Source organism: Nerophis lumbriciformis, linkage group LG09, assembly GCF_033978685.3.
Source record: "Nerophis lumbriciformis linkage group LG09, RoL_Nlum_v2.1, whole genome shotgun sequence".
Lineage (NCBI taxonomy): Eukaryota > Metazoa > Chordata > Actinopteri > Syngnathiformes > Syngnathidae > Nerophis > Nerophis lumbriciformis.
Window position 1 is genome coordinate 8011843 of NC_084556.2, and position 21572 is coordinate 8033414.

The 21572-nt window shown below is 40.5% G+C and overlaps 1 protein-coding gene across 1 annotated transcript; it reads left to right on the forward strand.

The window, feature by feature from the left end:
* The first annotated feature begins 317 nt into the window (after positions 1 to 317).
* On the forward strand, positions 318 to 11157 carry LOC133607167 (dual specificity protein kinase CLK1-like). The gene is made up of 12 exons (XM_061961632.2): positions 318 to 568; positions 644 to 732; positions 1786 to 1912; positions 1997 to 2063; positions 2492 to 2605; positions 3668 to 3834; positions 3909 to 4003; positions 4071 to 4200; positions 4671 to 4753; positions 6397 to 6476; positions 9589 to 9679; positions 9765 to 11157. The coding sequence occupies exons 1-12, from the start codon at positions 532 to 534 to the stop codon at positions 9915 to 9917; spliced, it is 1233 nt and encodes a 410-aa protein (XP_061817616.2). The 5' UTR covers positions 318 to 531; the 3' UTR covers positions 9918 to 11157.
* Positions 11158 to 21572: the final 10415 nt, after the last annotated feature.

The following is a 21572-nucleotide window of genomic DNA, read 5'->3' on the forward strand; positions in this document are numbered from 1 at the left end:
CCTCGCCCCATCCTTGTTTGTGAATGACTGAGCATTTCATGGAAGCTGCTTTTACACCCAATCATGGCACCCACCTGTTCCCAATTAGCCTGTTCACCTGTGGGATGTTCCAAAAAAGTGTTTTTGCCACTTGTGCCAGCTTTTTTGAAACATATTGCAGGCATCAAATTCCAAATGAGCTAATATTTGCAAAAAATAACAAAGTTTACCAGATAGAATGTTAAATATCTTGTCTTTGCAGTCTATTCAATTGAATATAGGTTGAAAAGGATTTGCAAATCATTGTATTCTGTTTATATTTACCATTTACACAACGTGCCAACTTCACTGGTTTTGGGTTTTGTACGTAATTCATCTGACAAATTCAGCAATACCAAACTGAATTGAACCATACCCCTTGGTGGGAAGAAGTCTTTGAAGTACAATCAAGGTGCAACCATGCATAATGTGCTGACCTTATCTGTCACCTGTCCAGGTATAAGCAGCTCTTCTTGGAGGTAAAGTAGGGCCACCCAAACCAAAATCCGCACCATGGGCAGGAAGGAAGAGGAATTTGGTTACTCGTTAGGTATTTCTCCATGGATGTTTAGTAATTTGTCACTCCCTGTTCAGCTATAAATCAACACAGTTTTTTTTCTGGTAGACAACAATGCAGCCAACACAGAAGTTCATACAAAGACCGGTAGCACTGACCAATGCAGCCAACACAGCTCCACGGAGACGCACAAGTCGGTATGTAGGTTTTTCTTAATGTTGGTGTTACTGATTTTCACTGTATGCCTGCCTTCTTCACTAGTCTGTCTTAACCTCATCCTGTGAGACCAGGTCTTCTTAGTCTAGATCAGGGGTCGGCAACCCAAAATGTTGAAAGAGCCATATTGGACCAAAAATACAAAAACAAATCTGTCTGGAGCCGCAAAAAATTAAAAGCCATATTACATACAGATAGTGTGTCATGAGATATACATTGAATTAAGAGGACTTAAAGGAAACTAAATGACCTCAAATATAGCTACAAATGAGGCATAATGATGCAATATGTACATATAGCTAGCCTAAATAGCATGTTAGCATCGATTAGCTTGCAGTCATGCAGTGACCAAATATGTCTGATTAGCACTCCACACAAGTCAATAACATCAACAAAACTCACCTTTCATGCACAACGTTAAAAGTTTGGTGGACAAAATGAGACAGAAAAAGAAGTGGCATAAAACACGCCCTAGAAAGTCGGAGAAAGTTATACATGTAAACAAACTACGGTAAGTTCGAGGACCACCAAAATTAGTAGGACAAAATGGCTCTCGCCAAATACTCGAATCAGTGAAGCATGTTTAATACAAACAGTGTGCTTTGTAACAATTAGGGAGGCTTGTGTCATGTTTGTCCTCCTACAGAAACCATATTACCGGTAAAACAAAAAATATAAATTTTTTCCCCCCTCATCTTTTTCCATTTTTCATACATTTTTTAAAAAGCTCCAGAGAGCCACTAGGGCGGCGCTAAAGAGCCGCATGCGGCTCTAGAGCCGCGGGTTGCCGACCCCTGGTCTAGATCTTCCTCATCTTCCAAACACCTACCTTGGCAGAACCAGATAAAAACATTAAACTAATTTTGGTTGGGAAAAAAAAGAGAAGACTTTGAAAGCAGCACCCCTTTAATACATGGTAAACAGTACATTGCACTAAAAGTGAGCCAGAAATAAAAAGATTTGGGTGATTGATAGAACGCCGCTCGGATGGTTAGCACTTTTCCGGTTTCAAGTATCACCCCCTTTGGTTCCAGCTCGAGTCAACTTACCTTGGTAGCGATGACGACGAAGTTCGAAGAAGTCAAGCTGGTCAGAGCTGCGACTACGGAGAAGAAGAGGGTCACCTGGTCTACCACATTGGCCTAGTGCTTGAGGAACGCTGTATGTGACGTTTTTGGTCTTTGGCCAAATGAACCCAAATTGTGGAGCCAACAGTCCTGTTACTAAATGTGTGTTTGTTCCCAGATGAGGTGGTCTCTACACTGGGAGCAGGTGCCTTTGGAAAGGTTGTGGAATGTTTTGATCGTGACAAGTAAGCTATGTTTTTGGCACAAATGGTAATTAAGGGGCTTTACCTCTTTGGTTGTTGGTGAATCCCAGATGAAACAAATGAAGCCCGGTTCTAAACAAGAATTCTAGTTTCCTTTTGTGTGTGAGGCACGACTAGGTATTTAACGGTATGATAAATTCATAACACGGTTCATTATTATCACAATATTGTTGAATGTGCTCAACAATGAGAGACGTGGTGGAGTGAGAGCGGGACAGAGACGAACAGACAATTGCTGAAAAGCAACAGTATTTGGAAAAATATAACTTCATTGTGAATCTGAACTGGGCTCTCATGTCGGTGTGTGGTGGTTCAGAGAACCCACTGGGGGGCAACCTCCACATCCATAAATTACGATACAAGGATCCATCCTTGCAGCATCTGCAATGTTTTGTTTTTTTCTATCACAGGGGCTTGCGTGCAGCAGTGAAGATTGTGCGGAAGTTCGAAAGCTTCTGTGAAGTGGCAAAGTCCGAGATCGCAGTCCTGGAAGAGATCAACATGTTGGACGACGACAACAGATTGTAAGAACAACTTTGGCATACTTGCCAACCTTGAGACCTCCGATTTCGGGAGGTGGGGGGAGGGGGGTGGGCGTGGACGGGGTGGGACCGGGGCGTGGTTTGGGGCGTGGCTAAAAGGGGAGGAGTATATTTACAGCTAGAATTCACCAAGTCAAGTATTTCATATATATATATATATATATATATATATATATATATATATATATATATATATATATATATAAATAAAAAGAAGAAGAAGTCAAGTATTTCATATATATATATATATATATATAAGAAATACTTGACGTTCAGTGAATTCTAGCTATATATATATATATATATATATATATATATATATATATATATATATGTATATATACGTATATATATATATATATATACGTATATATATATATATATATATATATATATATATACGTGTATATATATATATATATATATATATATATATATATACTGGATTTCAGTGTTCATTTATTTACACATATACACACACATAACACTCATCTACTCATTGTTGAGTTAAGGGTTGAATTGTCCATCCTTGTTCTATTCTCTGTCACTATTTTTCGAACCACGCTGAACACCCTCTCTGATGATGCATTGCTGTGTGGCACGCACAAAAGTGCTTTCATCAAATGCACTAGATGGCAGTATTGTCCTGTTTAAGAGTGTCACAACATTACGGCAGACCAACTGCTTTACGGTATACAAAAACGTGACTGCTGTTGTTGTGTGTTGTTGCCGCGCTGGGAGGACGTTAATGAAACTGCCTAACAATAAACCCACATAAGAAACCTCCATCATTCTACAGTTATAACGTGATTGGGCAGGTATGCTGTTTATATTGTGGGTTAGCGGACTCAGGTCCTCATGGACCTGAGTCCGCCTGAATTTTGGGAGATTTTCGGGAGAAAATTTGTCCCGGGAGGTTTTCGGGAGAGGCGCTGAATTTCGGGAGTCTCCCGGAAAATCCGGGAGGGTTGGCAAGTATGAACTTTGGAAGAGATAAAAATCTGTGATGTTTTCTTTGATAATAATTCTCTTGGCGTATGCCAGCGCCTGTGTCCGGATGCTGGAGTGGTTCGAGCACCAGGGCCACGTGTGTATGGTGTTTGAACTGCTGGGCCTCAGCACCTATGAGGTCCTTTGCCAGACTGACTTCCTGCCGTACAGCGTGGACCAGATCCGAGACATGGCCTTCCAGATCTTTAAAGCCGTCAGCTGTGAGTGAGGAGTGTTTGTCAGAAATTGGGACAGCCTGGAAGAAACTAGATGTTGATTTTTTTTTTTGTTACAGTCCTGCATCGTAATAAGTTGACCCACACTGACCTAAAACCAGAGAACATCCTGTTTGTGTGCTCTGACTACAACCTGGAGTACAACAACGACACGGTAAAGGTCTTGCACTGCCCTGTATGATAGTAAAGTCTGACGTCTTTACTACATTTGTTCGCATCAGAAACGTGACGAAAGGAGGATGAGGAGTCTGGACGTTAAGGTGGTGGATTTTGGAACCGCCACATTCGACCATGAACACCATCAATCGCTGGTGTCGACTCGCCACTATCGAGCTCCGGAGATCATACTAGGTAAACAGATGTACACAAACATTTATGCTTAATAATTCATCTTATGGGGCAGCACGGGGGAAGAGGGGTTTATGCATGTGCCTCACAATACAAAGGTCCTGAGTAGTCCTGAGTTCAATCCCGGGCTCGGGATCTTTCTGTGTGGAGTTTGCATGTTCTCCGTGTGACTGCGTGGGTTCCCTCCGGGTACTCCGGCTTCCTCCCACCTCCAAAGACATGCACCTGGGGATAGGTTGATTGGCAACACTAAATTGGCCCTAGTGTGTGAATGTGAGTGGGAATGTTGTCTGTCTATCTGTGTTGGCCCTGCGATGAGGTGGCGACTTGTCCAGGGTGTACACCGCCTTCCGCCCGAATGCAGCTGAGATAGGCTCCAGCACCCCCCGCGACCCCAAAAGGGACAAGCGGTAGAAAATGGATGGATGGATGGAATTCATCTTATGATAATACATGTTGTGTTTTGTGGTCAGATCTCGGCTGGAATCAGTCATGTGATGTTTGGAGTTTGGCCTGCGTTCTCATGGAGTACTATCTTGGACAGACACTCTTCCCGGTACCATATCCTACACCAGACCTAGGCAAATTAAGGCCCGGGGGCCGCATGCGGCCCGTTGAGCTCTTCAATCTGGCCCGCCGGACATTCCTAAATATTTTTTTTTAGATCTTTAAGATTGAAACTGTTGCTGCTCTATTATTATGTGCAGTGATGTTTTCAATTGACTGATTGATTGATTGAGACTTTTATTAGTAGGTTGCACAGTGAAGTACATATTCCGTATAATTGACCACTAAATGGTAACACCCGAATAAGTTTTTCAACTTGTTTAAATCGGGGTCCACTTAAATTGATTCATGATACAGATATATACTATCATATATACTATCATCATAATACAGTCATCACACAAGATAGTCATCAGGGTGTATACATTGAATTATTTACATTATTTACAATTCGGGGTGTGGAAGGAGGGTGGGGGTTAGGTTTGGTTGTTATCATCAGTCATCAACAATTGAGAACAGAGACATGGATATTGAAACAGTGTAGGTCTGACTTGGTAGGATATGTACAGCAAGTAGTGGACACAGAGAGAGAGAGATCAGAAGGCATAAGAAAAATATCGGCATTTGATTGTTTACATTTGATTATTAACAACAATCCGGGGAGGGTGTTAGTTTAGGGTTGAAGTTGCCTGGAGGTGTGCTATTATTGCGGTTTTGAAGGAGGATAGAGATGCCCTTTCTTTTATATATATGGGAGCGCATTCCACATTGATGTGGCATAGAAAGAGAATGAGTTAAGACTTTTGTTAGATCGGAATCTGGGTTTAACGTGGTTAGTAGAGCTCCCCCTGGTGTTGTGGTTATGGCGGTCATTTACGTTAAGGAAGTAGTTTGACATGTACTTCGGTACCAGGGAGGTGTAGCGGATTTTATAGACTAGGCTAAGTGCAAGTTGTTTTATTCTGTCCTCCACTCTAAGTCTTGAACTATATAAAGTATTTCAATGGTTGGAATCTGCGCTTTTGCGTGATATACTAGTTACTATGGTAATCTAAGTCACAGCAGCTCAGACGAGGCACCAAGCAGTGTGGGTGGGGAGCGTTTCCACAGAGTGTTTTTCCAGAGCGGCTGGACAGACGCGGAAGGATATTTTTACAGCAAAGTTGTAAAGCTTAGTGATATATCAGATTGTAAGTGGGTTTTTTTGTATTTACCCTTCGCGTTCATATTTCGCTGATTTTGTTGCATTTTTGTTGCCTTTCCCTTGTTTGTAAAATACGTTGACCAAGAGGGAGTGTGACGTTCATATGTGGTCAATATTCAGTGTTTTATCGGTCATAGTTAGTATTGTAAATCCCAAATTCTTTATTTTCATGTACATTCTAGTTGTCTCATTCTATGAAAAATAATTTTAATTCCCTTCCATTTTTTATGGCGGTCTGTCATAACGTTTTTAGCATTCAATGAGACATTGTTTTGAGGTTTTTGTATTAGTGTTCCTAAAAATCAGATATACCGGCCCCCAGACACATTTTTTTCTCTAAATTTGGCGCCCGGGTCAAAATAATTGCCCAGGCCTGTCCTACATCTTATCACTCCTATTGTAAAACTTCCTCAATTTGCTGGTGTTTTTCGTCCAGATTGTCCCAGAGATAGTAACGATCGCTGCATCTTTTGTGCTCTTTGTTTCAGACCCACGACAGTAAAGAACATCTCGCCATGATGGAGAAAATCATAGGACCAATCCCTCCGCATCTGCTGAAACTCACCAGGTCACACAAATGTTTTTAATCCTTGTCTAAGAACAGTTTAAGAACCTTTGAATATGATAACTGCAAATCAATTCGTAGCTTGTGCATCACTTGAAACACAGGGGGAAAAACACATACCATATTTTTCGGACTATAAGTCGCAGTTTTTTTTCATAGTTTGGCCGGGGGTGCGACTTATACTCAGGAGCGACTTATGTGTGAAATTATTAACACATTACCGTAAAATATCAAATAATATTATTTAGCTCATTCACGTAAGAGACTAGACGTATAAGATTTCATGGGATTTAGCGATTAGGAGTGACAGATTGTTTGGTAAACGTATAGCATGTTCTATATGTTATAGTTATTTGAATGACTCTTACCATAATATGTTATGTTAACATACCAGGCACGTTCTCAGTTGGTTATTTATGCGTCGTATAACGTACACTTATTCAGCCTGTTGTTCACTATTCTTTATTTATTTTGAATTACCTTTCAAATGTCTATTCTTGGTGTTGGGTTTTATCAAATACATTTCCCCCAAAAATGCGACTTTACTCCAGTGCTCTGCAACATCGCGTGGACATCGGGGGCGGTACCTCTGGATTGGCAGACCGGGGTGGTGGTTCCTCTCTTTAAGAAGGGGAACCGGAGGGTGTGTTCCAACTATCGTGGGATCACACTCCTCAGCCTTCCCGGTAAGGTCTATTCAGGTGTACTGGAGAGGAGGCTACGCCGGATAGTCGAACCTCGGATTCAGGAGGAACAGTGTGGTTTTCGTCCTGGTCGTGGAACTGTGGACCAGCTCTATACTCTCGGCAGGGTCCTTGAAGGTGCATAGGAGTTTGCCCAACCAGTCTACATGTGCTTTGTGGACTTAGAGAAGGCATTCGACCGTGTACCCCGGGAAGTCCTGTGGGGAGTGCTCAGAGAGAATGGGGTAACGGACTGTCTTATTGTGGCGGTTCGCTCCCTGTATGATCAGTGTCAGAGCTTGGTCCGCATGCCGGCAGTAAGTCGGACCCGTTTCCAGTGAGGGTTGGACACCGCCAGGGCTGCCCTTTGTCACCGATTCTGTTCATAACCTTTATGGACAGAATTTCTAGGCGCAGTCAGGGCGTTGAGGGGATCCGGTTTGGTGGCTGCAGGATTAGGTCTCTGCTTTTTGCAGATGATGTGGTCCTGATGGCTTCATCTGGCTAAGATCTTCAGCTCTCACTGGATCGGTTCGCAGCCGAGTGTGAAGCGACTGGGATGGGAATCAGCACCTCCAAGTCAGAGTCCATGGTTCTCGCCCGGAAAAGGGTGGAGTGCCATCTCCGGGTTGGGGAGGAGATCTTGCCCCAAGTGGAGGAGTTCAAGTACCTCGGAGTCTTGTTCACGAGTGAGGGAAGAGTGGATCGTGAGATCGACAGGCGGATCGGTGCGGCGTCTTCAGTAATGCGGACGCTGTATCGATCCGTTGTGGTGAAGAAGGAACTGAGCCGGAAGGCAAAGCTCTCGATTTACTGGTCGATCTACATTCCCATTCTCACCTATGGTCATGAGCTTTGGGTCATGACCGAAAGGACAAGATCACGGGTACAAGCGGCCGAAATGAGTTTCCTCCGCCGGGTGGCGAGGCTCTCCCTTAGAGATAGAGTGAGAAGCTCTGTCATCCGGGAGGAGCTCAAAGTAAAGCCGCTGCTCCTCCACATCGAGAGGAGCCAGATGAGGTGGTTCAGGCAAACGCCTCCCTAGGGAGGTGTTTCGGGCACGTCCGACCGGTAGGAGGCCACGGGGAAGACCCAGGACACGTTGGGAAGACTATCTCTCCCGACTGGCCTGGGAACGCCTCCGGATCCCCCGGGAGGAGCTGGACGAAGTGGCTGGGGAGAGGGAAGTCTGGGCTTCCCTGCTTAGGCTGCTGCCCCCGCGATAAGCGGAAGAAGATGGATGGATGGATGGATGGATACTCCGGTGCGACTTATATATGTTTTTTTCCTTCTTTATTATGCAATTTCGGCCGGTGCGACTTATACTCCGGAGCGACTTATAGTCCGAAAAATACGGTACACATAAATGACAGCGTCATCAACATACAGCTAAGTCCAAGTCCCTTTTCAATCAATCATCAATCAAACTTTATTTATAAAGCACTTTTTATACATAAAAGAAATGCAACGCAAAGTGCTTTACAAAGTTAAAAACAATACCCCGGTGACCCAAATCCCCCATTATCACATACGTACGCATGGACACAGATACCAAACACAAACACACACACAACATACACACACGTGCAACTATATGGACCAATGATTGCATGGCTGAGTACAGAGGAGACATGTGAGTAAACACTATCACAGGAGCCATCTGCACCAGGAGGTCATCAGACCATGGCCACCAGGACGCTGACACAAAAGCGCCCCCAGAAGCACGGCCGATAACCCCTGAGGCAGATGGCTCATCTGAGGAACGTTGGAAAATAAAACTTGTAAAATAGTAAGAACCATGAATAGCGATAAAGAATAAAATACAAGTAAGACATATGAAGATTAATAAAAATATAAAAATAAAATGAATATACATTAAATATTTAATAAATAAATATAACTAAATAAGATCTTGCATAACTAATAGGATAAAAAATACAAATGACTTCAATAAAATAATATCAGTTAAAAGCAAAATCAAAAAGGTGGGTCTTAAGCCTGCTCTTAAAAACATTTTTTGTGATATAGAAACTAAAAAGGGCACAGAACAGATCCTTGAGGAACACCTGCGAACAGATTTGTGGCCTTTTGCATGGAAATAACTTCCACCGCTACTTTAGATGCATATTGGGTCTCGACGTTATTGTAATGGCGGACCCGAATGAAAAACCCGTAGCATCTAGATAGGCTACTTTCTTTTAGGGACACGCTCATGCAGAATCATAAAAACCTCCTCGTTGGAAATGTTTTAAAGTTTGCGTCCTAATCATCATGCAAAAGAGCATCCAAAAATAAATAGAAGGCTTTAAATGGAAATGCAAGCCTTATGGTCGCGAATGAATACATGACGACCAAAGTACTGCAGTGGAATGTCAGATGCTAAGATGCCATCTTTTTGTTGTACCCATATTTGTGTGTGTTATTGTGTTCAGTAAACAACACTACGTACACAACCAGCGACTGGACTTCGACGAGAACAGCCCCTCTGGTGAATACGTCAGGAAACACTGCAAACCTCTTAAGGTACGCGTTGGTCCACTTGGGGCCCGGGCATTCATCATCAGCCGCAGCAACAGGAAGTGGAAGAGTGCGTCTTGTCCCTCAACAGCACATGCAGAGGAAGAGCGAGGGCGAGCGGCAGCTGTTCGACCTGCTCGGCTGCATGCTGGAGTACGACGTTAGCAGGCGCATCACCCTGGAGGAGGCGCTGTGGCACCCCTTCTTCAGCCCCATGAGGACGCAGAAGAAGAAGCGAAGCTAACGCACGCACAGAAACCCATTCAACATCTACCTCAACCTGCCGCGTCTCAATATCGATTTATTGCACCTGGGGATAGGCTGATTGGCAACACTAAATTGTCCCTAGTGTGTGAGTGTGAATGTTATCTGTGTGTTGGTCCTGCTGGGATAGGTTCTGGCAACCCCGAGAGGGACAAGCGGTAGAAAATGGATGGATGATGATATTAGCATTCCTGTCACTTACTGACATCAGGTCGTCACATTTAGCATACAGAAAAATTTAAAGACGCTTTATTAAAAAACAATCCAATGTAGGTAAAGATATGATGGAATAATAAATAATCTAAATAATTACTGATTATAATATTACTTACTAATATTAATTCATATTAATAAAATCTAATTATTCTATAAAAGAAAAAGAAAAAACAGCCTACATTTAATGTGTGGCGCCACTACAAATGTTGGTATCCATCTCATACCAAGTAAATACAAGGCCAGTATTGATACTTTTTTTTCCAATGTCATTGAATGATATTGTGATTTGATCATTATTATAATCAGAATAAAACATTATGGGCAAACAAAAAAAAATGAAAGTGTTTTATATCAACGCACTTTGTGAACAGTATTTGATATCGCAATATCAACAACATAATACAAAATGTATCCCTTCTATGTACATACAGTTAATTGAGCAAGACATAAAGTTGATCGTGCAAAACCAAGTGCCAAAGCAAAAACTATTGGTTCTCATTCCAATCTTTCGGAATTTTAGCCCCAAAGAGCTTCTAATTCCAAAAACCTATTTCCAGAGTTTGTAAACAATATGAAAAAATTTAAAATATATTCAAACAACACAACAACAAAAAATATGAAAATTAACTGAAAAATATCTGTCATCATGCAAGTGTAATCCGATAAAGATACTACTTTACTACTATACATATTTGCATTGATCTACCCACCTCTAGCCAATATTGCCCTCTTTTTCAGTGTGGCCTTAATCCTGCAAAATGATATTACAAGTTGTGTTTAATTGTTTTTTTGTGGGCCACAAATGACCGCACTTTGAACACCCTGCATAATGGTATAAACCTGCAAAACAAAGAGAAAATATTTTTGGGGTTTTCTGTTTTGTTATTCTTATTAATAATGGTGAATAAATTAGTTCCTTTTGCTTTATCAAAATAATAGGGAAATTTGATGTGTGCTATATGCATATTTATAATAAAGCGGTAGAAAATGGATGTATGGATATATATACACACACACTATATATATATAAATATACATACACATATATACAGTATATATCCATCATCCTTTTTCTACCGTTTACACATTTATAAACATAGTGTGTGTGTATGTATATATATATATATATATATATATAAAATGTATATTATACTGGATAGGATAGGAAGTGATAGACTTGTATTTATCCCACAATGGGGAAATGATGTTGATGCAGTGCAGGTTTTTACAGAGTAACAGAGGTAGTGTGTAATGAAAAACAAAAACATTTTAATAAATACTACATATTGCTCACTAATATGTATAGATAGAAGATAAAATACAACAAAAAAACACTAATATTGCACACCATGAAAAAAAAAACCTGTAAGAGGGAACTGGGTTACAATCACAATCTAAATATGTTTAAAAAGTCAAAATCCTTTGTTTTCCATACAAAATCTTGGAGACATCACAAGCTACATGCTCCATGTTTTTAAAAAGCTACAGTAGTTTTAACCAAATTATCATTTTGGTTTTTTAGACGTGAGTGTGTGTATGTGGGGTGTTGATGTTAGATTTGGGTGAGCTAGCGACCCTTGAGGAGTCTAATAATAACAAGAATAAATAAGCAATACCAAGGACCAAAATGGGTCCACAAACAAAATCTTGTTTAGGCCTGTTAACAAGGTAAAACATACTTTTAAAACAATTGTATTCAAGTTGTACACCATGGTTTCTGCGGGTCATTAAAAGGCATTAAAAGTCATCAAATGGATTTTGCAAAAATTAAGGCCTTAAATGGCATTAAAAAACATTAAATACGATGCCCACGGACTTTTTAAAAAATGTCATGCAATCGTAGACCTGGGCCGATAGTTAATAAATCAATTCATGGAATGATAAATGAACATCAATTTGATACCTTTGCATCGATAAATTGCAAAGTCCGTGCAAGTTTATTTTATTCGCCTCTGGCTTTCAAAATAGATGCAAGAGGTCTCACTCTGCGCCTGAGCACATTTATTTAACAGTAGAAAATAATGAACCGAACTGATTTGGCAACATGAGCCCATCAACACGGGCGAATACGCAAGTAAGCCGTGATTTCATTGGCAGAGGTGGGTAGAGTAGCCAGAAATTGTACTCAAGTAAGAGTACCGATACTTTAGAGTTTTATTACTCAAGTAAAAGTAAGGAGTAGTCACCCAAATATTTACTTGAGTAAAAGTAAAAAGTATGTTGTGAAAAAACTACTCAAGTACTGAGTAACTGATGAGTAACCTGTTCGTTTAATGACGGCAACAAATAATGCTCAAAAACATAAAAATAGCACTTAACAAATTCAGAGTTAGGAATACCTCTTAAGCAACTAAAACAATAATATATTAAATAATAATACATTAAAATAAAATAAATTAAGGCAAATTGAGCCACAAACCATAAACTCTGATAGGTGTGGGCTGCACCTGAGAACACTGTGTACTTCTGATTGGTGTGAGTGTGTGTGCGACTGTCCGTGTGTGTGTGTGTGTGCATGTGTAAGTGTGTGTGCATGTGAAGTTTTGCATGTTCACTCAGAATCACTCAGTTAAGTGACTATTCAGTTTCAACAACAACTGGCTCTCAAGGTTCACACTGTGAAGCTGTGACCTTTTAGCCGTGAACAGGAGTCCTGCGTGACTAAAAAGTCTCTCACAGGCTGCAGATGCTGGGAGGCCTGTGTTGATTTTCAGTGACAGGCTCTTGATTTGAGGAAAGGAATGCAAGAGATCCATACCTCCAGTGGATGGACATGAAAGGTACCTCTCCAGCTCTCCTATTTTTGATTGTCCTGTACTCAGCGATGCAAAAAAGTCATCTTCATCAGAGTGACTACTGTTTGTTGGAGCATCATCCATCTCCAAGCCAGTGTCCAGGTGATTTTTGAGGTAGTCGAGGCCTGTGGCAAGTGAAAGTGATTTCAAAAGAATTAGGTCTGAACATATTTTTTTCCTTTCTACTGTATAGCCTTTCAAACTGCTTTGTTTTTTATGTGCTCCTAACTCTTGATAGCCTATAATTTGTCACTGATAACAATATGAACTTAAATAAAAATAACATTACATGGATTGATATACACACATCTTCATTTGGAAAATTTGTACATGTGCATAAGTATATTATTTACCGTCATTTAAGATGCTCTCATCAGTGGTCCAGGATGTCCTGAATTTTGGTAGGAGTATAGCTGCTGCAATCAACTCAGGTTGTATCATCATCTCTCCAAAATGTTTCTGGATCCCCTCCTGCAAGACATCAATGAGAGGTCTACACACTTTGCAAGATGACTCCAACTTCTTCAGCTTGTCCTGCAACTGGTGAAGTGTTGGCAGCAGGAAGCCCATATGCAATGATGATTGCCCTTGGAGGATGTTCAGGGCCATGGCAACAGGCTTCATTACAGCAGTGTACTCAGTCAAAAATGCCATTTCAGCTGTATTGAGCCTATAAAAGATGTAAAGATGAAAGTTAGCTTTTAGCAACTTTTGATACATCCATTTTTTATCTTCATTATGTGTGTTAAATGAACATACAAACTACACAACAAATCAACTACAATTATCACATGACCATGTAAAGAAAACGATATTATGTTGCATTATATTGATCTTAAAACAGGTGGATTCACCCACATTAATCAGCAATGCCCACATTTGTTCTATTACACTTTAAACAATGTGAGTTCTGCCAACTTACATCTTCATCCGCAATGCTATGCACACATTGCGGAGTGCTTTTTCTCCTTGCTCCTTCTGAATGCGCACAACCCTTTCTACAGCGAAGAACAGGGAGCTCCAACGAGTTTGATTGGGTCGGAGAAACTGCATCTTGCATTCACGTTCCACAATTTCAAATGCTGTGGTTGACCTGCTGGTCTTATTCCACAGAGCACTACATTTTGCAAAAACAGCACGTGACAACCTCTTGTATGTTTCGCTGCGTGCTCCAGCAGCAGTGGTGTCAACTGCAGAGATGAGATTGAGGAGATGGCATGCACACTTTTGGTGCTTTGGAAGATGATATTCGAGGCAAGTGTCATTATCCAAAATAGCAGACACATCTTGGTACTCCACCTCCGACTCACTCTCATCTTCTGACCCTTCTGAATCTCTCTCCTCCTGTCCATCATCAGCGACTCTGTCCTCTTTCTCCTGTGCACCATATACTCGAAAGGCCTTCAGGAAGTTTGAACCACTGTCTGTTGTTGTCCTGGAACTGTGTGGGCATTAAGGGCGCCGCCCTCAACTGGTTCCGGTCGTACCTAACCGACAGGAGTTTTTGTGTAAAAGTAGACAGTTTTATGTCGTCCACAGCTCCTTTACCACATGGGGTCCCCCAGGGCTCAATCCTTGCCCCAATTTTATTTGCGCTTTACCTTCTCCCCCTTGGTTCTATTTTTAGGAAGTACAGTATTGCATTTCATTTTTATGCCGATGATTGCCAGATTTATTTTCCCATGGCACAAAATAACACGGTTCAACGTCTTATTGACTGCCTGCACGACATCAAAGTCTGGCTTTCAGCTAACTTCCTGAGCCTAAATGAAGATAAAACAGAAGTTATGTTGTTCGGTCCAAGTCGCTCTCCCTCCCCCAACGTTGACCTCGGCACTCTGACCCCGTATCTCAGCGACTCTGTCACAAACCTGGGGGTAAAGTTTGACTCAGATTTTAAATTCGAAAAACAAATCAGCAGCGTCGTTCAAAAAAGCTTTTATCAATTACGCCAAATAGCGAAAGTGAAACCGCTTCTATCAAGACATGATCTTGAGAAATTAATCCACGCTTTTATCTCGACTCGTCTTGATTATTGTAATGCCCTGTATGTTGGCATTAGCCAGGCCTCCCTCGCCCGCCTGCAGCTCGTGCAGAACTCTGCTGCTCGTCTGCTAACACAGACCCGCAGACGTGAGCACATCACCCCTATTTTAGCGTCCCTTCACTGGCTCCCTGTGCGTTACCGAATACATTTTAAACTCCTTTTATTTGTTTTTAAATGTCTAAACAACCTCGCGCCAACCTATCTCTCTGACCTCCTTCAGCCTTACTGCCCCACCCGATCCTTAAGATCAGCCGATCAGCTGCTGTTGACGGTCCCTGACACAAGGCTGAAGCTTAGAGGTGACAGAGCTTTCGCCGTTGCTGCTCCCAAGCTCTGGAACGACCTACCTCTGAGTGTTAGACAAGCCTCCTCTCTTCCTGTTTTTAAATCTCTCTTAAAAACATACTTTTATTCCATGGCTTTTAACACTGAGTGATATCCATCCTGCAATGGCGCCCCATAATACACCTGCTGTGATCCTGTTTTTATGTTTTTATGTTTTTATTAATTCTATTTTAATTATTTATTTTTTATCGTGTTCTGTTTGTGTTGTGTTGTGTTTGCTCGGTACTCGTTTTATCTTTTAACCTGCTCATTGTACAGCACTTTGGCTACCCCTGTGGTAAATTTTAAATGTGCTCTATAAATAAAGTTGATTTGATTTGATTTGATTTGGTCACTTTTTCCCTGATTTGGTACTCGGAATGTACATCCTCTGATGCTGCAGCAAGCACATCAAATGTGTGTGAGCCTTTGAGACGCCTACAAGCTAATGCAGCGGAGTGTCTCTTTAGAGAGTTGGGGTCTATCCAGTGGCAGGTGACACCTAAGTAACTACGTTGTCTGGCAGACCAGCAGTCAGTTGTGGTAGCAACATGATTCACAGCACTCAGTTTTCTGACAATTATGCTCTTCATTGTCTTTGCAGCTTCCTGTATTCTACAGCTAAATGTTTTTCTTGTCATAACTGTACACTGAGGTTGCAGGGTTTCTATCATAGTCTTGAAGGATGGTGTCTCAACCACAGAAAATGGTTGATTGGCTTGACATACAAAATTTAGCACAAGCTTGTCAAGTGTTGTCTGCGTTACCCGCCGTGAAGAGACAGTAAGACAGCTTGTGATCTTTGCATTCTTGATGGGGGGGGTCCCTCAGCAGAAGACGATCTTCTCTTTCTGTGGGATTCTATCAGGTCTGTATATGTTGTCAATTTATTGGGGTGAACCCTCTGTTGACAGAAAAAAATATCAATGAGGCTACAGGGAATGTATCCATTAAAATACTCATCAACACACCATGATGGCGGGACACCATGACTTAAATGTGTGAAAAAACATACAGGTAGTAACTAACAGAAAAAATAAGTTAATAGAAAATACATTGTTTTATTCACTGAAATCAACTGGCAAAACTTTCATCTTTAACTTTATGTCCTCTCTATCGTGGCTAAGTTACTCTGCTTTGCTGTGTGTGTGTGTGTTAGAGATGCGCGGATAGGCAATTATTTCATCCGCAACCGCGTCAGAAAGTCGTCAACCATCCGCCATCCACCCGATGTAACGTTTGATCAGAACTGCACCCGCCCGCCATCCGCCCGTTGTTATATATCTAATATTAATAAAAAAAAAAAAAAAAGGGTGAAAACTACGCGAATTGCACCTTGTGCAGACAAGATTTTTCGATCGGACACGGAGGAATTAGCGATGTAAAAGACCACGTTGGGACAAAAAAACACAAGTCTAATGCCGTTGCTAGCGATACAAGTGGAAAACTTTCAACGTTTTTCGTCGCCCAAACAGATTCTTTGGATGTGATAAATGCCGAAGTTTTATTTACGGAGGCAATAATTGAGCATGGACTTCCAATCGCACTGGCTGATCACATGGGACAGTTAATAATGTAATGCAACCTTTAAAAATCATTACGCGGTGATCGCGATCCCAAAAATAAACTTTTCTTGCATGATAATGTCCAGAAAAATTTGCTTTATATTACTATAGAGTCCTTTTAACGAATGAGTTTGATGGTTTATCACAAACCTTAAATGAAAGAAGTCCTTTGTTCTCCTGCACCGTGCATGCGCAATCCTGTCGGCTGTATTTCACAGCACGACATACTGTTAAAAGTGTTTATACTATTTATACTTTCAATTAACAAATTGAAGTCTTGTGAAAGGTTGACAAGATAACTGGCATTAACTGTCAAAATAATTTCAAACTATTGAAGTTAGCTTACAGAATAAACATGTCAATCAACCCATATGATTTTTGCTGTAATATTTTTGTTTTGAAAAGTCACTGTGACTGATAGAAAAGTGACGGTTTTAGCAACATTTTAACCTGTCTGAATGCTAATAATCATTTTGCGTCGGGGGGCGAAGCCCTGAACCCTCCACCAGGACTTTGTCCTGGACCTACCGGGGCCTGCGGCCCTTGGACCCTGGCTACTAGGTTTTTCTGATTTAAAAGTTGGCAGGTATGGTGAGGTTATAAAGCTTTTGCCTGTTAAAGAAAGGAGACTGATCCAATGCACAGACATTCGCGTGCCACGCTGTCACGACCCAGACGCACACCAGTGCGCAATCATATGGGAGCGGTGGGGCCCTCTCGGGGGAAGGGGCCTCGGTCCCGGACCCCAGCGAGGCGTCCCTTCTCCGCTCCGTAAAAGTGTCCATCTCTTTTCTTTTTTTTCTTCTGTTGTGGCATATGCAGCAGGTGCCTGCTCGTTTTTCGTATGTGGGTAACAACATTTAACTATGTATATATATTTCCCAATTGGTTTAACTGCCACCCGCAAAAAAAAAAAAAAAAAAAAAAAAAAAATCTCATTAATCCGCTTGACCCGACCTGCGAGCGGATAAAATCTTATTTTTTTTAATTTCATCCGCCCGATCCGCGGATAATCCGCGGACTCCGCGGTTGTGTCCGCAAACCGCGCATCTCTAGTGTGTGTCTCTGTCTTCTGTCTATGAGGCTGCAGTAGGTTAATAAATTATACCCACACTATGTACATTTGACAGTGATTCATAGCAGGGAAGCTAACATCAGCCTATGGTGACAGCCAAAATATCTACTCACGTTACTTACCGCCATGTGCTTCCTCAAGTTTGACGTTGAGTTACAGTAAGCTGAAATGTCCACTTGTTTGGGGAGACACAAATGACAACGCATTACATAACTCTTATTTTTGGTTGTCTGAAGCGTGAACATCGATTTCATGTGAGGCCAGGGGTGTTCTTCCTCTTCTGGTGCGTTCGTTGTTGTCGCTGCCATTGTTGTCGTTTGCCGCTGAAACTTAATGTGTATTTAATCATGTGACCGCCTGGCTCTGTTTCATTGGTGAAACGGCCTCAAACGTCACCAATGACTGTATTTGATTGGTGAAACGGAGTCAAACGTCACCAGTGACTGCATTTGATTGGATGAAACGCAGGCATGCGCTAGATCTACTTTGAAGGTCTGTGACAGACCAAAACAAACAAAGCGTGCATTAACGATCGATAAAAAATTAGTAGCGAGTAGCGAGCTGAATGTAGATAAAAGTAGCGGAGTAAAAGTAGCGTTCCTTCTCTATAAATATACTCAAGTAAAAGTAAAAGTATGTTGCATTAAAACTACTCATTTATCCCAAAAGTTACTCAAGTAGATGTAACGGAGTAAATATAGCGCGTTACTACCCACCTCTGTTCATTGGTAACAAAAAACACAACAAAACAAACCACCGCTGCCAGTTTTTCCCAATCGGTGCAAAAAACTGCACTTCAAGATGTTAAATATTTATTGAAGTGCAATTTTTGCTTACGAAGATTGAGTTTGATTACCTATTTATGATAACTAAGTGATTTGACCTTCCAATTACAATGGTAAAAAATACAGAAAAAAATATATATATATAAAATATTTTTTTGTGTGTTTTAAAGGGTAACTTGCATTGTTACTATTATACTCTATGACAGGGGTCCCCAAACTTTTTGACTCGGGGGCCGCATTGGGTTAAAGAAATTTGCCCGGGGGCCGGGCTGTATATATATATATATATATGTATATATATATGTATGTATGTATGTATGTACTGTGTGTGTGTGTATATATATATATATATATATATATATATATATATATATATATATATATATATATATATATATATACGTTAGGTCAGAAAAAACACAGAGGCTATATCATCCCTACAAGCCTGTTTCGCAGGTTTCCCTTTTTTTTTTTTTATAAAAATCCCCCTGATGTATATTCCGCTCTATCCCGGTATTGAGCACTGTATAACGGAAAAACCACAGAAACCTCGACTATATCCATCCATCCATTTTCTACCGCTTATTCCCTTTTAGGGTCGCGGGGGGCGCTGGAGCCTATCTCAGCTACAATCGGGCGGAAGGCGGGGTACACCCTGGACAAGTCGCCACCTCATCGCAGGGCCAACACAGATAGACAGACAACATTCACACTCACATTCACACACTAGGGCCAATTTAGTGTTGCCAATCAACCTATCCGCAGGTGCATGTCTTTGGAGGTGGGAGGAAGCCGGAGTACCCGGAGGGAACCCACGCAGTCACGGGGAGAACATGCAAACTCCACACAGAAAGATCCCGAGCCCGGGATTGAACCCAAGACTACTCAGGACCTTCGTATTGTGAGGCAGATGCACTAACCCCTCTGCCACCGTGCTGCCCCCTCGACTATATATATATATATATATATATATATATATATATATGTATATATATATATATATATATATATATATATATATACATATATATATATATATATATATATATATATATATATATATATATATATATATATATATATATATCTGCGATGAGGTGGCGACTTGTCCAGGGTGTACCCCGCCTTCAGCCCGATTGTAGCTGAGATAGGCTCCAGCGCCCCCCGCGACCCCAAAGGGAATAAGCGGTAGAAAATGGATGGATGGATGGATATATATATATATATATACATATATATATATATATATATATATATATATATATATATATATATATATATATATATATATATATATATATATATTCCGAGTGCGATGATGTCAGGTTATTGATGGGAAAATGCATTTTAGACAATATGATTTGCCTGAGCGACTAGGAGACACCAAGAGTAACAAACGGTAGAAAATGGATTAAAAAGAACAGATTTAAAAAATAATAATTAAAAAAATAAAATAAATTTTTAATTTTTTTATCTTGGGGGGCCACTGCTGTATGATGACATTAGTGCTTAATTTGGCCACAATTCATGTGAACTTTTAAACTACTCAACATTATCATTGTCAAATGCTTGCAATGTTGTCTACACAGACAATTGTATGCTTTTAACTATCGGTGTCCAAAAATATCGAGTTTCGAATTAATCACGATTCTTACTTTTAACAATTCTTAATCGATTAAAACAAAATACGATTTTTTTTTTTTTTTTTAAATAAATGAATTAATCTGTCCTGTTCAGCCAGCTATTTGCTGTACAGATTTAGTTAAAAACAAAGGAGTTGCCTTATTTGTATTTGACTTTGATATGATTTTTGGGTGGATGTTTTTCAAACAAAACCAGTTTTCTTTTAAGTAATACAAAAATGTATTAGAGCTGTTTATCTGTTTCATGGAGGAATGTAGTTCATCATAGAACTGGCACCCGATGTTATTAAAAAAGTATTGATTTTGAAAGGAGAATCGTTTTGAATCGATCCTGAATCGAATCCTTATCCCCAGGAATCGAATCTAATCGAATCGATTCACAGCCCTAATAATAACTATGTATGGAGCACATTCAGTATGTTGTAAAAAAAACTGAAACTTTTACTGGGATTTTATTATAGAAACAAGTCTTGCTTTTCTTTTACTGTGAAACAGAAATTGGTGGAAACAACCTTTTTACCTGTTATTGACGATGGAGATGTGTTGCACATGAATGCTACTGCTGGTTGTCTCCACAAGCTGGATAGTGTGTACCACGGGGCACTGAGATTCATCACCAACTGCGCTCCCCTTACTCACCATTGTGTGTTATACTAAATGGTTAACTGGACGTCTTTATGTGCTCGACGCCTCAATCATTGGTATGTTTTCATCTACAAAACCATTCTGGGTATCACTCCATCTTATCTGTCTTGTCTTTTAACAAAGAAACAAGGAAGTCACAATCTTCGTTCAATGAATGTTCTGCAATTTGTCGTCCGCAAAGTAAGAACTGAACTGGGCAAGAAAGCATTTAGGTTTTCAGCACCGAAGGCTTGGAATAACCTACAATCGAATATTAAACTACAAATCCTAGTTACGTTGAATGAGTTTAAATCTTCTGTGAAAGGACTGCAGTCTACCTTGTCTGTATGCACATGTCATGTGAGCGAGTTTTAATGTTGTAAATGTGATGTTTTATGTATTTGTTTACTGTTTTTAATGTAACCTTGCTGCTGCCCTCTTGGCCAGGTCTCCCTTGTAAAAGAGATCTTTGATCTCAATGGGATTTTACCTGGTTAAATAAAGGCTAATAATAATAATGTGCAGTAGGACATTACATTAGTTTGAAGTACTATTAAAAAG

Bases quoted from the DNA above. Each gene is read 5' to 3' on its own strand.
- LOC133607167 (XM_061961632.2), top strand. From the start codon at position 532: ATGGGCAGGAAGGAAGAGGAATTTGGTTACTCGTTAG. The intron at 4,004-4,070 runs GTAAAGGTCTTG...TGTTCGCATCAG, and splicing joins TGGAGTACAACAACGACACG to AAACGTGACGAAAGGAGGAT. The intron at 4,754-6,396 runs GTACCATATCCT...TCTTTGTTTCAG, and splicing joins TTGGACAGACACTCTTCCCG to ACCCACGACAGTAAAGAACA.